This window comes from Oryctolagus cuniculus, chromosome 20, assembly GCF_964237555.1.
Source record: "Oryctolagus cuniculus chromosome 20, mOryCun1.1, whole genome shotgun sequence".
Taxonomy (NCBI): domain Eukaryota; kingdom Metazoa; phylum Chordata; class Mammalia; order Lagomorpha; family Leporidae; genus Oryctolagus; species Oryctolagus cuniculus.
The window spans coordinates 18,774,332-18,790,041 of record NC_091451.1 but is presented as its reverse complement, the minus strand read 5'-3'; the positions used below and the strand labels follow the sequence as shown (position 1 = coordinate 18,790,041).

At 48.8% G+C, this 15,710-nt stretch overlaps 1 protein-coding gene across 7 annotated transcripts in view; it reads left to right on the top strand.

The window, feature by feature from the left end:
* The window catches only part of DPF3 (double PHD fingers 3), a 310,493-nt gene that overhangs the window by 240,730 nt on the left and 54,053 nt on the right, over nucleotides 1–15,710 (top strand). For 2 of the 7 annotated variants that reach the window (XR_007911682.2, XR_007911683.2), the window contains 2 exons: nucleotides 1,893–3,256; nucleotides 12,431–14,197. The exons of 4 other annotated variants lie outside the window; for them this stretch is intronic. Coding sequence is in view for 1 of the 3 variants with exons in the window: in XM_051826042.2 (XP_051682002.1) it covers nucleotides 211–329 (119 nt within the window). In the remaining 2 variants the exon portion in view is untranslated. One more of the 7 variants, XM_051826042.2, reaches the window with a different exon arrangement.

Below are 15,710 nucleotides of genomic sequence, written 5' to 3'. Positions count from 1 at the left end.
TTCCCAACTTCTCCACCTGCAGGCCCATGTGGAGGACTGAGGTGACCGCACCTTGACTTCACTGTGGCAACTCGGTTCTTCTTGAGCTTTAGCTCTGTTGTATTTCGATGTTAGGGCTGTTGAGGAATCAACACTGACTTGAGTGGCAAATCAGCATTTGGGAATGATGGTAGTTTCAATGCACTGAACCCTCAACATTGGACATTCCAGGACCCCGACAGGGCAGCCCATCTGTGCAGTGCTGTCGGTTTGTTTACTGTCCAAAGGTGATGCCCAGCGTTGAACTTTTACCTCCACTGGTGCTGGCTTGGAAGACAGGGCTGTTGTAATAATGGACTCTGGTTTTTAGAAGGAAAATAAAAAACAAGAAATGGAATTCAATTCAATGTTTTTTTTGTTCGTTTGTTTTAAAGGCAGGCAGGCAGACAAACAAGGTCCCTTGGTGGAGAGATTGTCCAAGCAGGGTGTCATGGCCTGCCGTAGGTTTGGGTGGCTTAGAGATGGTAGTTTTGCAATTCTCCTTGCAAACTGCTGCCTTTCTTCCCCTTTGTTGCCTATAAAAGATGGGGTTCATGAGTCTGACTCAGGGGCATCCCATGTGGGAGGCCGGTTTTTTTCTGCCCCAAGTCTCCATTTGCACACCCTTCACGCAGCGTTTCTTTGCCAGGTTCTATCTGCCCTGTGACTCAGGGCGCCATTTTAAACCAGCCTGGATCCTCTCATTGCATCTGCCGAGGATTAATTTTGCTGGATCGTTTAGTCAAGGTCTGACTCTGATGTTCCTGAAATAGCTGACACCTTGGGAATAACCAGGTGGCGCCAGCCCATGGGATGTGTGCTTGCCGAGGCAGGTGGGCAAGGGCGCCTGTGGAGCTCCCTGGGGTCCTTCCAGAGCAGAGCCTGGCGCTTGGGCGAGCTGCCTTCCCTTCCTGTCTGCCCCACGACTTCTGCTTCCTGCGAGAAAGGAAGATTCCGGAAATTGGCACCATAAGTGGAGCGCTATTATCTGCCGTGGTGGGGGCTGTCCTGGGGCTCGTTTAGAGTGTGAAGTAGTTCAGACCTGAGTTTTACAGATTTCAGAATGCTAGATTTTATTAGGCTTTTTAAACCCCTGTATCTCGCTTTCCGAGTGTCCTGAGTTAGATTTGACAATTCTGAACTTTTGGGAGTAACCAAGCACGTTTAAGTGGCTGGAGTGTGTGTGTGTGTGTGTGTGTGTGTGTGTGCGTGCGCATGCGTGGGTGCAGATGGCAAAAACCTCCTCCATGGTTAAAGAACATGAGAAGCTCCTTCACTACCTACCACTTATCAGAATTTCCAACTTCTTTTCGCTTTCAGTGCAAATGAACTACATGGTGTCAGGGCAGAGCCGAAAGGTTTCCGAAAGAATGGGATTAGAAGCGGGTAAATGTAGGGATAAAACGGATGGGGGCTTAAGCACCTTTACCGGGTTATCTGACAGAAAATACCTTTGTAAAGCTGGCTGTCAAAGGGAAGCACAACACTGCTCAAAGCAACACCAGCCAAGAACACCAAAGCAGTACCCACCCGGCTCAGGGACGACCGAGGAAAACCCTTGTCAAGGGCGGGGTTGGGCGAGCGTGCGTGCACCTGTGTCGTGGCGGGCTCCCTCACTGTCGGGAGCCGTGGACACGTGTATTATGGGAGAGACGGTGCCTTTCCGGGAGGGGGGGAATAAATCCTCTTCCCTGGAAGTGTTCGCTTTGTCCCAAATCCCTGTCGCCAGGTGATGTCCCTGGCTTAATCCCTTTTGCTGTGACAATGGTTGATTATCTCGCTATTAAGAATAACACCGTAATGACGTAATGAGAATATTAATGATGCTGTCTGTTGCTTAACCCATGTGCTGATATATTCATCATACATGTCAGCTCATTTGGGAGGAGAAGGCAGGAAGGAGAAGGAGGCAGCGGCCGCAGCACGCACCACGGAGGACTTATTCGGTTCCACGTCAGAAAGTGACACGTCAACTTTCCACGGCTTTGATGAGGACGATTTGGAAGAGCCTCGCTCCTGTCGAGGACGGCGCGGTGGCCGCGGCTCGCCCACAGCACATAAAAAGGGCAGTTGCTGAAGCCGTGGAGCGGACTGCCGGGCGGTCAGCGCCCCCCTCTGACTGTGGCCCTTGTCCCGGTTCTGATACCTATATTTTTTAATGAAAGACAACCTAGGTTTTCCCTTTCTCTTTGCTTTTTCCGCTCAGACTTCCACGTGTCCCTTCCTCCCCGCCATCCCTCTCTGAGTAGTACAACAGAAGCACAAACTACTGAAACAAACAGGACAGCAGGAAGGAGCAGGGCGAGGGCTCTTGCGAGAGAGGGCGTCGTGATGTGCTGTTTGTCTCCCATAGAGATAGAGCCTTAGGTGGATTATTCGCTTTTTGGGGGGTGGGGGTGGGGGTGGGGGTGGGATCTCTTTGACATGAGCAGAGTTGATGTCCTCAGTTTTCATATTTATTGGCAAAATGAAGAGAAGAAGGAGCACTGGGTTTTGAAACAAAGAACCAATAACATTAAAATATTATTTATGTGTGCTAGATATTAGAATCAGACTTTTTTTTTTTGAGAGAGAGAAGGGGAATCAGAGAAATGGAAATAAGATCCTGTTTAGGAGCGAGCCGCTGGGGGGAGAATCTCCTCCATGGGAGGTGATTTTACCTTCTGTGCCCCACGGAGTCCGACACTCCCCACGGCAGACCCCTCCCCAGTTCTCATCCCTGACCTTTCCATCTTCCTCTCCGCTTGCGAGAAAAATGTCCACAGTTCCAGAGAGGTCGGGGGCCGCCTGCATCTGGCCTCCCTCCAGCCCCCGGAGGCCCTGAGAGGCCGCTGCCGCCTCCGTGGCTGCTCCTCCTCCGCCAGTGCTGGGCTGTCCTCCCTGTCCTGGTGAGGAGCAGCTTCCAAGTGCAGGAACGGAACCAAGCAGCAAGTCCGGGGCTCAGCAGTGACGAAGCCGCCCGAGGCCACGCACGAGGAACAGAGACTGACACCTCACTGTCTGTGTCCCCTCCCCCTTGCCCGTGTTTCAAAACAAAATACATGCCCACTGGATGATCAAGTCTCCTGTATTTCTTCGTCCATTTTTTTATAGTGCCCGCCAGGCACTTTGTTTTGTGTTTCCAGTAGCACTTCCTGAAATTAACCAAAGCAACACTTGCCCAAGGCCCTTGGAGAAGACGGTGCACCTCGTGGTTGGCAGTCCCGAGCATCGGCACCTTCAAGGTCGTACGCGAAAGGTAGGTCTTGGCTGGCCCTTCTGCAAGGAGGGCAAAACACCATACTTTTGTTTCATTCTTAAGTTCTCTTTTTCCCTCTACATCTGTGGTTGTTGTGCTTTTGTTCTTTTGGGTCCTCATCCCCTTCTGAGTGTGGGAGTGGCCCTCTGTGGCCTGTGTGCGCATGTGTGCCCATGTGGGCTGGGCGCAGGCATGGGGGCTGAGGCTTCCCTGGGGTACGGGAGGGGCTCTCTGTGTAGGAGGAGGGCCTTCTGGCTTCGACTGCAAGGGGCAGTGGCTGGGGAAGTGCTTGGCTGACTCTGCCCACCCCCACCCTCCACTCCCGGCTATATCTGCAACTGGAGGCCAGGGAAGGAGGTCGGAGCTGGCTGCTGGTACTGGGCTTGGGTAGGGATGAGGACTGCATGTCTAGGGTGGGATTTCTTGCTCCAGGTAATAGGGGGCAATGAGTCCACATTTACAGAAGATCCCTGCTTAGGCATGACACACAACGGGGCTGTTTTGAAAGGTTCTGAATGCCTGCTTTGTGTGGCTGAGGTTTCTGGCCTCCGAGAGAACATAGGCCCAGAGACATGGGCAGTGTGGGGAGCTCTCAGGGACTGCCCCGTTGGCAAGTTGCTTGCAAGTGTCAGGGAAGATCTGCTTTGACCATCCAGCTTCTACAGACCTCGTGAGCTAGAGCTCTCTCCCCAGTAACAAAACACCCCGAGAAAAGCCCAGGGCAAACAGAGAAAACCGCAAATGGACCCTTGGTGCCTCCCCACCAGCCTGGCTTAGTTAGGAAGGGCTTCTCTTTCCTCCTGCTTGAGATGGGCACATGCTCACCTAGAAATTCGTTCTCAGTTTTGAGAAAGTGAAGAGAACAATCCCACCCACTCTGGGATTGTTTTATCTAATCTGTTTGTGGCCCTGTTTCCAGGAAGTATGGTGTAGACCTGCGGTGTTATATTCCTGCGTGTGCACACGTGTGAATAAGCCCATCTCGCAGGTCTCGTAGGTTTCTGTTCGGGTCATACAACCTGCTCTTCCTGTCACTTCTCAGCCCTCTGTTCCATTGGCTAAGGTATTGGAGTCACAGCCTTAGGACTTGTTGCCACAAGTATGTGCAGGCCACACCATCATTTGAAATCTGTCTTGTAGCTCATAGTCCTACAATTCTCAGTTTAGCTTGGCTTTGACTTTCAGTTTTGTAAAAAAGTACACACATGGGTCTGGCGCTGTAGCATAGTGGGTAGAGCCGCCGCCTGCAGTGCCAGTATCCCACATAGGCGTCAGTTCGAGTCCCAGCTGCTCCACTTCCAATACAGCTCTCTGCTATGGCCTGGGAAAGCAGTAGAAGATGGTCCAGTTGGGCCCTTGCACCCACGTGGGAGACCCAGAAGAAGTTCTTGGCTCCTGGCTTCAGATTGGCGCAGCTCCTGTTGTTGTGGCTGATTGGGGAGTGAACCAATGGTTGGAGGATCTCTCTCACTCTTTGCCTCTACCTCTGTGTAACTCTGCCTTTCAAATAAATAAATAAAACTTTTTTTAAAAAAATTTAAGAATCTAGTTTGGATTTCTAATGGAGAGCTAACAGTTAAGAACCATCTAACAAAGCAAAGCTCCAAGAATGTATCTGAAGATTGTCTAATTTATTTTTGTTTATGTACTTGATCAGTTTCTCTTGATGGGACTGGTAGACTTCTCCACCTTCTCACTTGTTACAGCCAATGTGAGCATGATTGTGTCTATCAGCATTGCCTGAACATCTTTTTTTTTTTTTTTTTTAAGATTTATTCATTTATTTGAAAGGCAGAGTTACAGAGAGGCAGAGGCAGAAGCAGAGAGAGAGAGAGAGGTTTTCCATCTGCTGGTTCACTCCCCAGATGGCCGCAACAGTGGGAGCTGAGCTGATCTGAAGCCAGGAGCCAGGAATTTCTTCCGGGTCTCGGGACCCAGGGACTTGGGCCATCTTCCACTGCTTTCTCAGGCCATAGCAGAGAGCTGGATCGGAAATGGAGCGGCCGGGACTTGAACCAGCGCCCATATGGGATGCTGGTGCTGCAGGCAGCTGCTTAACCAGCTATGCCACAGTGCCAGCCCCTTGTCTTACCTTGCTTATAGTACCTTTCAACAGACTCTGAATTTGTGTTCTTAAAAATAAACAAACAAAAAAACAAAAAAAAAAACTCTGCAAAAGACTTAAGATGATGATTTCAAGTCTTTTACTTTCAATTGAGAAAAGTCAACCAAGAGAGGCTGAGTTATATCTGAGAGAGTAGAATGGACATTCCTTGGGCGGCAGAAGTCTTAAGACTGAGGAAGGTAACTCTGAGACAAGGTATGGGAGGACGAAACTGACTCTTCTGGGTCTCCAGCCACTGTGATGGTTGGTGTCGTATCTTTTGTCTAGATAACAATGGTCATCAACAGTTATGTGCCAGCCATTGCTCTGGGTGCTTGCCTCAGAATGTTTCATTTAATCTTCATGACTCTCCCCTTGAGATAGATGCTTGTATTGATCTCTGGTTTGCATATGGAGAAATTGAGACACAGTAACAAGGTAAAGAAATATACAAGCAGTAAGGAACCAGGTTTTAATCCCTGGCAACTTGATTCTAGAACCTGTACTATATACACACGTGTGCATACTCTACGTACGTATCTTGCATTTTCTCAGTTCCAACTACAGAAAAGGAGTATTTGTAATGAGTATAGCTTTAAAAGGCAATCTTATGGGATATGGTAAGAGGGAGTTCTACTTAAGATTCTGTACAGAATAGTATAGATAATTCATCTTCTAAGCTACTTTGTAAGGTACCCCAGCCCCCAGTATCTACTGGGGAGCAGTGATCTCTTTTTTTGTGACTTCAGAAATTGCGATGAGCAGCCAATACACCTACCTTTTTATTGTTTTTTGTTGTTGTTGTTGTTGTTGAATAAAGTATCACTATTCACATTTTCGAATGAAAAAGAGATTATAATCATTAAGAAGAAAATGATCTGACCAACTTTCTTTGTCCTCAGTTCCATAGTGTATCACCCCAAATGCTTCGGAAATGTCACCAGTCCAAAGAGAGGGGAACCAAAGATGTAGAACTTTCTAAGTTCCTTCCAACATTCAAATTCCCTTGCAGGAGATGGGGGACTTTTGGTGTCAAGGTGCCTACTGTTGTCTGTCTGATGTCTTTTCCTAACCAGAACAATCGAATCCTTAATCTGTTACTGAGACAGGTCAGGGATCTGCTGCTGTAATCACAGTAACACCCGGAATGAGAAATATGCATTTAATTTTTTAAAGGTACTTTAAAGTCGGCACTGCAATTTGCCACTGGTATTTTCAAGAGAAGGATTTAATAAAAAAAAAATACAGTGTTCACATCAATAGCATCGCTGTAAGTCTTGCTGCTTCCCTTGCATCTCTCCACGCACCTAATGGGCTGCAGCCTGATACTGCCTTTTATAGCACTTGAGGGAACACACGATCATTACTCGGGGAGGAAACTAAAGGCTGTTTGGAGCTTCTCACTTCATGGTGGAATAAAATTAATTAATTTTATCCCAATATGCCTCCTGTTAATCTGATGAATATCATCTCGAGCATGTACTAGAGTTTGAGCAGACTCATGTGTTAGGAACTTTCCACCGGGGATTCTGTTTGGCCTTTGGAAGCGAAGTTGCTCGTGGTGTCTGTTTTCTGGGTGAGGCAGTGTTGGTCTGGCGAGCGGAAGCCTGGAGTGGAAGCACGGAAGTTCTGGGTTCCGGACTCAGCTGCCGTGTGGTTTTGTCCCCACGGATCTCACCCAGGATTCCCATCCCTAGGATATGGGAATTGCTTGGCCTGTCTGTCGCTCCCCGTCTTCGTGGAGGAACGACACTAAGCCCTGCCTAGGCTTCATATCCGAGTCACGGCACCATTATGTCGCTCCCCCTCTTCGTGGAGGAACGACACAGGACCCTGCGCTGTTCTTTTGTCTGCTCGGCCCTCCCCGGGTTTGCTGCTGGTCCTTCCCGGGTTGGCTACCGTCCCTTCCACCTCCGTGGAAGGGCAGTTCCCCCTGGCCACATTCCCCACTTCCGCAGGGGAGCGGCACACCGCTGGCCGGCTCTCTCGGGGGCTCCTCAGGTGTTCCTTCAGATAGATGTTCCTGGTGCATGTTGTCTCTCTCCTCCTTTACAGTCCTCTTCCACCAATCCCAACTCTGCTGCCCACACGCCGAGTACGCTGCTCTCCTCCAATCAGGAGCAGGATCAGCTCCTGTAGCTCAGTCAATCAAATTGGCGAGAGGCAGCTGCGTAGAAGTTGTTACTCCCTTCTCAGCGCCATATTGTGGGAGAGCAGATGCATAGAATAAGTCTTAATTCCAGTAACAGTCTAGTCCGAGTTGCTCCCCACACCTATCTTAATACGTAACTAACATTTTTTTTTTTTTCACAATGATTCTTAACTCTGTGAGGTAGGGCAGGTGTTGATTTAGTCCCATTTCACTGATGAGGAGACTGAGGTTCCAGCCAGGTAGTGCCGGGTTGGAAGTTCCAGGGCTGGTGAGTGGTGTCTGGGTCTTCTAATATTCTTTCCTCAGTCTATCCTGGTTTCCCTGTGGGTTGTATTTTGAAGATTTTTTTTTTTTTGAATTTTTTGCCAGGCAGAGTTAGTGTAGACAGTGTGAGAGAGAGACACAGAGAGAGTTATAGACAGTGAGAGACAGAGAGCGAGGTCTTCCTTCTGTTGGTTCACTCCCCTAATGGCCGCCACGGCCGGCGCTGCGCCGATCCGAAGCCAGGAGCTGGGTACTTCCTCCTGGTCTCCCATGCAGGTGCAGGGACCCAAGCACTTAGGCCATCCTCCGCTGCCCTCCCCGGCCACAGCAGAGAGCTGGAGTGGAAGAGGAGCGACTGGGACTAGTACCTGGTGCCTCAACCGGGACTAGAACCCGGGGTGCCGGCACCGCAGGTGGAGGATTAGCCAAGTGAGCCGCGTTGCTGGCCTCTTCTTTTTTTTTTTTTTTAAAAGATTTATTTATTTATTTGGAAGACGAGTTACACAGAGAAGAAGAGGCAGAGAGAGAGGTCTTCCATCCACGGGTTCACTCCCAATTGGCCCATACGAACTGGTGCCCATACGGGATGCCGGCACTGCAGGCAGCGGCTTTACCCGCTATGCCACAGTGCTGTCCCCTGAAGATGTCTTGAGCAAGATCAGTAAAAGGCTTGGCGGTCTTTTCTTCAACACTTCATTGTGTTAAGAGGAGGTGTTTGATGCTGCAAAACAAACACAGATTTAGGAAAGGAAACTGATTACACGTGAGAAGCCCATGGAGAAAGAGGACTGTCCAAGTCCTGAGCTTGTAGAAAGAACTGAAGTTGAGCGTCCTTCATGGCCATTGTGTTGGTGGAGGCAGTGGGGACAGTGAGGTGGCAGGGAGTGAGCACTGGGGGCCCTGGTTTGGTTGCCTGCTCACGTGCTTCTAATTGTAAGCCATTAAATCATATGAAACTGATGTGCTTAATAAAAGTGAGATCTGACCAGCTACTCAAAATAACAACCAACAAAGGCCACTGTGCTTGACTGATTTGCTAAGTAATGGAGAAGGGTGGGAGATCCCTAATGGAACTGAAGGATTAGCTAAAAAGCATTGACTTGGATTTTCAAAGGATCACCAACACTGGCCTCAAGCAATAACTAAGTCCTATGTATAAAAAATTTAAATCATCTCACAGTTATAAGAAACAAAAATAATACAAAGAATTCCCATATACCCTTTACTTAGATTCTCCAAAACAACCATAGTAAAATGGTCACAATTTGGAAATTAAAATTGTTGCAATACCTACAGGCTATGGACCTAATTCAAATTGTGCCAGTTGTCTCGCTGATGTCCTTGTCTGGTCCAGGATCCAATCCAGGATCACATGTTGTATTTAGTTGTCACGTCCTCTTCAAGTCTTTCAATATGGAGTAGTTAGTTCCACAATCTGTCTTTGTTTTTTTATAACTTTGATACTTTTTAAGAATATTTGCTAGTCATTTCATAGAAAGCCATTCAGTTTAAGTTTGTGTATTGTTTCCTAGTGGTGAACATGAGGTTGTGCATTTGTGGTAAGAATGTCACACACATGATGTTGTTTTTCCAGGGCATTCTAGCAGAAGGTGTGTGATTGACTTATCCCATTACTGGTGTCTTGTTTGGCCTTGCAGCTGAGGTTTTAGCCTAGTATTTCTATAGACTTTGGGTGATAATGTTTTCATTCCATATCCCTTTGTTCACTTGGTGGCTAGAGATCAAGTCATAACATTATGCATATGGCTGCTTAGCCCTGTGAGAGAGAATGCAATTAAACATGGGCCAATGGATTTATTGGCTAATGGATTTATTTATTATCCTGGTGGTCAGTCTAGGTATTCACAACTAGGTAAAAACGTGTGAGAGCTCTCATGGGGGTAGTGTGTGATTATTTTTGCTGTAGATCACAGTAGACAAGAGGATTTTCTTGGAGAAAGCCCATCCAGTCAACAAGGAATTCTAGACTGACTATTGCTCTTTAATCTGTAGGCAAGAATGTCTGTTATCAGAGAGAGTGGACACAGAGTTGAACAATAACCAAGGCTGGCAGTCACAACCTGGTCTATGTAAAATGACAAAAATCACAATTTTAAAACATATTCTGAGCCGGCACTGCGGCTCAATAGGCTAATCCTCCACCTTGCGGCACACTGGGTTCTAGTCCCGGTCGGGGCACCGGATTCTGTCCCAGTTGCCCCTCTTCCAGGCCAGCTCTCTGCTGTGGCCAGGGAGTGCAGTGGAGGATGGCCCAAGTGCTTGGGCCCTGCACCCGCATGGGAGACCAGGAGAAGCACCTGGCTCCTGCCATCGGATCATGTGGTGCGCTGGCCGCAGCAGCCATTGGAGAGTGAACCAACGGTAAAGGAAGGCCTTTCTCTCTCTCTCTCTCTCTCTCTCTCTCTCTCACTGTCCACTCTGCCTGTAAAAAATAAAAATAAAAAAAACATATTGTGTCATACTTTGTTCCTGCCAGTAGAGTACAGTTCTTGTCCCAACGCATTATCATTATTTATAGTCTTTCTTAGATGGACTGTGTGTTTCTTGAGGGCAAAGGTGATGCCACTCATGTCCCTCAAACAGTGCCCGACACCAAACATGCTATACTTATTGGTTCACATAAACTGGGAGCTGAACAGTGTTTCTGAGCTAACTCATGGGATCTTATGCATAATGCATAGGATTCATCATCCTGTGCATAATGGATGCTCACCAGTATGGGGGAAAGAAAAGTTGAACAAGTGCTCCTTTGGGCACAGCAGCCTGTGGTCAACTCAGAGTGGATAGGTGAGAGCCAGGGGGCAGTGAAGGGTTGGTGAGGGTGGAAGGAAAGAGAGTTTGTGTGGGGAGACAGGGGTTGGTGGAGGGGACAGGTGACCATGTGTAGAAGAATGGACACCTAAGCCTTCTTGGTTGCTTAGAAAGGAAGAGACCAGAACATAGCAGGACATTGCTTGTGGCCTGCTGTTGGCCCTGCCTGAGGAAGCAAAAGAGAACATGGAGGTTAAAAGTGCAAAGTTGGGAGTGGACCAGCTATTTTCAAGTGGCTTAAATCAGGCAAAATAATGGTAATAATAATAATAGTAATAGGGTACCTCTGTGTGTATGTGTGGAGGGGTGGGGGTAGAAATTTGCAGAAAGTGAAAGGACCTGGAGGTACGGTTAAGAGAGCCTCACCAAGAGTGAGGTGACATCTGGCCAGAAGGCTCGGGGTGCTGGGAGAAGGACAGAAAGATTGCTGGCGGGATGCGAAATGGTGACTGCTGCCCAGCAAAAGGACAATTGCAGGCGCTCTGTAGGAGACCAGGCGAAAGGCCACATCAATTCTGTCACTCACACGAAGGAGCCAGAGAGATGATTGGTGGTCTGGAGAAGAGGAGCACGAGGGAGGAGGAGGGAAGCCAGGCCAGGGGTGCTGGGACGTGCAGGTCAGAAGGGTGAAAGAGGGAGGGGGGGTGGCCAGGGAGGCAAAGGGCAGGTGCAGGTGGCAGCCAGGCCCACGGCTACCTTCCTTTGGAAGAGCCTCAGTCTTGGAGGTGCATCTGATCCAGTCCTGTGCACCTTGCCCACGAGTGATGCCGTGGGTACTGGGAAAGGCGAGGGAAGGGGTGGGGCTGCGGCTTGGAAGGGACTGAGCTGCTCATCTGACTTGGAGCTGTATTCCCTGCTGGCTTGGCCTGGTTCCATTTAGGCCCCTTCTTCCTGCCTCCCTCGCGGTCAGCTCGGTGTGATCGGGTACTGTTGAGCATCCGTCTCCGCCCTGAGGAGCTGCTTCTGGGGTGAAATGTGGGAACACTTGCTTTTCTTGCTGATTTCTTTGTACCAACTGCTTCTTGCCAAAGACCAAAACACCTCGGCAGATTTCATTTCAGCTAGAAGCAAGGATGGCCCTCGGGCCAAAGGGCCCACCTTGTTTGAGCTGCCACCAGGGTCCAAGGCCAACACTTGGGATGCCTGGGATCACTGAGGGACTGCAAAGGATCTCTTGGCTTAGCTATCTCTGCAGTGAATCCTGGCAGCTTTGAGTCACAGGGGCAGGCGGAGGTGAGGGGGGGTCTATGTGTGTGTGTGTGTATGTGAGAGAGAGAGAGAGAGAGAGAGAGGAGAGAGAGAGAGAGGAGAGAGAGAGAGAGAGAGAACAGTGCCCTTTTGACCTTCGGCCAAATGGGACATCAGTTGGGGTTTTCTGTGACTGCAGCTGGCCCTGGTCCACTCATTTCCACTTAGGTGACGGGCAGTTATATTGCATCCTAAGGGTGCTTTCTGGGTATTTTCACATAGTGGAAAGATTCCATTTGTTTGGTTTCCAAGCGAAGAAAGGAGAAAAATAAAGATCTTTGTGAACGCCCGGTTCTGCCGGTTCTGCACCTAGGCCTGGAGTCCAGCTCTGCTCAGTGGCAACTGCCCCCTGCCACTGCAGTGTTCCAGGGACCAGACACAGGCCTGGTCCTCGCTGCCCGGAGCCGTGGCCTCGTTAGCTTGGCAATTAATCGGTGGTTTCCTTTCTTTCTTTTTGTGTTTTCAATTTTCATTTCATTTCCGCCGCCCCCTTAATTTGAGTCTTTCTTTTTTGTAGGGACTGGTTCCGTGTTGTTGTTTTTTGTTTTATCTTTCGTTGCCTTTCCCTCTGCAGTCAATGCAAGGCCCCGGGGACTCCGCCATGCTTCAAGCAAGCCATGTTGAAGAAGGCGAAGAGAAGCCACCGCGACTGGCACCTCCTCCTCCTCCACCTCCTCCTCCTCCTCCTCTTCCTCTTCCCTTACCTGGCCCCTCCTGTGCGTGTGTTTCAGCCAACACAGGAGTCTGGAGTGTGGGAAATCCTCCGGCACGACTCAGCTCGGCCCAGCAAAGTCTCGGGAATGGCCTAAGTTTGTGCAATAAGAAGATTTTTTTTTTCCTTTTTAAAATTCTTCATTACCTTTTCTTTAAGTGTCTGTGAGAAAGCACCCAGGTCAGACTGGAATTTGTTCTACGATAGAAGTAACTGAACACAAACTGACAAAAAAAAAAAAAGAGTTAACTATTTTATTTATTTCAATATTTAAAGGAAAAGAGTGCTAATGGAGCACACTATTTTTGTTGAAAGTATCTTCTACTTCAAAAGTTAAAAGCAATTTTGTGAAGACGTGAAATCAAAAGAGTACTTAATGTAAAATAAAGACTGCCTATTAACGCTAAGGAAAAATACCCCACGTTTTTAAATAAGAAAATAAAGATCAACTCTGCTCTCTTGGGCTTTCTGAAAAGCCACTCATGTATGTGCTTTAGGTATGTTCATTTCTGCGAGTTGGATGTGGTAAGTGAGCAGTGACCGTTTCCCCACCCCCTCCTGGAAAAGCCTGTTGAACGTGATGATGCTTCATGATTATGTACCAAGATTTGACTGAAATAAATTAGCCACATATGAGCAGTCTCCCGCCCCCGCTGTCCCCTCACCCCAACCAAGCCCCCGTCTTTATCTGGATGTCCAGAAGCAGTGGCCTCCTGCTTCTCATGTCTGCTGAGGCTTCGTTCAGAAAGGAATCCTACCCAGTGATGGAATCTGTCTCTGCACGGTGCACAGGATTCAAACCTAGGCAGCTTGGTTTAAAATAGCGTAGTGAAGAGGAAAACAATTTTTTTGCAAACATTAAGCATCGGCGAGATGACATCACTTCAGCTACCCTGTGACTCCTAGAGGAGGAGTTTGGCTATGGCAGCCTCCAGCTGAGCTGGCTTGGGGGCCCGAGATTCTAGAACTGGCCCCGTGGGCTTGGAAGGCTGAGCTGAGATGATGGAACCGTCAAGTTCAGTTGCTGGTGGGGGTCCAGGAGGGAGGCACGTATTCTGACGTGCCCATTGGTGGCCGTGCTGGTGGACACGAGCGAGACACGGACGACAGGTAATTCCGTGTCTCCGGTCAGTGACAGACCTGGGTTGATGGGCTGGGCCCCTGGGCAGGTCTCCTGTGTCCTTCAGTCTCCCTCCCTTGTGAGCAGAGTCTCCAAGACCCATGGGTGTGACCCAAGGCTGCATATTGTTGCCAGCGGCAGGCTCTTGAGTCCCAGTGTAACAGAAATGATTCTGAGACCCCTTCTGCCTTTGCAAGGGGAGGGTGAGTGGACGCAGACGTCCTGCCAGTCCTTTCAGGTTTCCAGACCTGGCGGGGTGGGGCCTGGGGGTACAGGTGGAAGGGGAGGAGATACCAAGAGTGTCTTTGTATTCTTCTATAGTCCCTTTCTGTGACATTTTCTGGTAGAAAATGTCCTTTGTCAGAATGCTAAGAATGACAGTAATCATTTCTGTCCAACCAACTCCCACAAGTCACCAAAAGTGTAGAATTGTGATTAAAGCTTCACGTAATAGAGGGTTTGTACCAAGTTGGTATAAGTTTCTGTTAAATAAAAGTCTGTTTGCAATGCTCCCTTAGCATCTCTGTACAGTTTGCTTGCCATACCAACCGCCTCCTCCGGGAGATCAGCTTCCAGGCGCCGTGTGGAAGGAACTCCTGGAAGGATCCTGCCCCCTTGCATGCCCAGGGCCGTGGGACTCTGTTGTTTGATTTAGATGCCCAGTCTAGAGCAGCAGTGGCCACTGGCTCTGCTGCCATGGAAAGTGAACTGGGCCCAGCATCTGCTGTCTGAGCCCAGCTAGCTCTCACCCCACCATCCCACTGCTGCCGTTGCCTTCCCCATGGTCAGAGTAGCTCTACCGAAAGCCTGGCTAGGTGTGTAGACTTCATGGAGCTGTTCCATGTTCCCGGCACGCCCATGCTAACGCAGATTGAGCGTCTGTTTTTTGGAAAGAGATGGGTGGTTAGCATTTCCGTTGCTGCAAGATGCCGTAGGTGTAGCCTTTCCAAGCTGCCAACTGGTGCAGCTTGAAGCTAGCACCCCTCTGGTAGACTTTTTCTTGTGTGTGGAAATGGACAGGCTTCGCTAAAGGATCTCAGAGTCGGGTGGAACAGCCTGGAAGGACAGGCCATGTCTTGCCCTCTGAGTGTCGCCAGCCCCACTGGGACCAGGTGGGAGTGGAAGGTGACATTGCCATGCTGCTGCTAGGGGGCTGCTCTGTTCTAGAATGAATGTCGCATGAGACTTTCATTACGGACTGGACAAGTTTCCTAGCAATAAATAGGACATTCTTTTGGAATTATTTTTTCCCCAATATGGTCTCTTCCTTAGGGTTTCCCCACTTCATTTTATTGTGGTAAAACATAAGGAACATGCACCGTACCATTTTACTCATCTCCAATGCACAGTTCTTCGGCATTCAGGACATTGACACGGCTGTGCAACCACTACCACCATGCATCTCCGGAACACCCCCATCTTCTCCGGCCTCAGCGCTCTGCACCCTTCAAACACCCTTCAGCCCTCCCCATCTGTCCTCCCTCCAGCCCCCCAGAACCACTGCTGTACTTTCTGGTCCCCAAGTATCATGTGAGTGAAATCACGGTGCTTGTCCTTATATATATGTATTTTATATATATATATATATATATATATATATGTATATATATATAATTATGTTTAATAGCGTGGAGATTACTCTGTGTTGTTGCATGTGTCAACATCTTTTTTGAAGGCTGAATAATAGTTCCTTGTCTGTATAAACCGCATTTTGTGATCCATTCATGTGTTGGTGGAAACTTGGAGTGAAGAGGAAGTTTGACACATTGGTTGCATACTACCCTTTTCCTCTAGGGACTCAAAACTTGAGACGTTAGACCCAATTTGAGGTCACCAGAGGACTGAATATCTTCTTTGGTGGGGAGGGATTGCACCTGGACTCCCTCCTCTGACTTGCCCTAGAAAAGGATACCCTGATTCTGGTGGATAAACATCCTCCACCTGAAGTGTGTTTGCTCCTGATGAACGCTGTCTTTGTAGGTATTTATCTTTGGGCTGCTTATAGGGACACAAGGTCTGGCC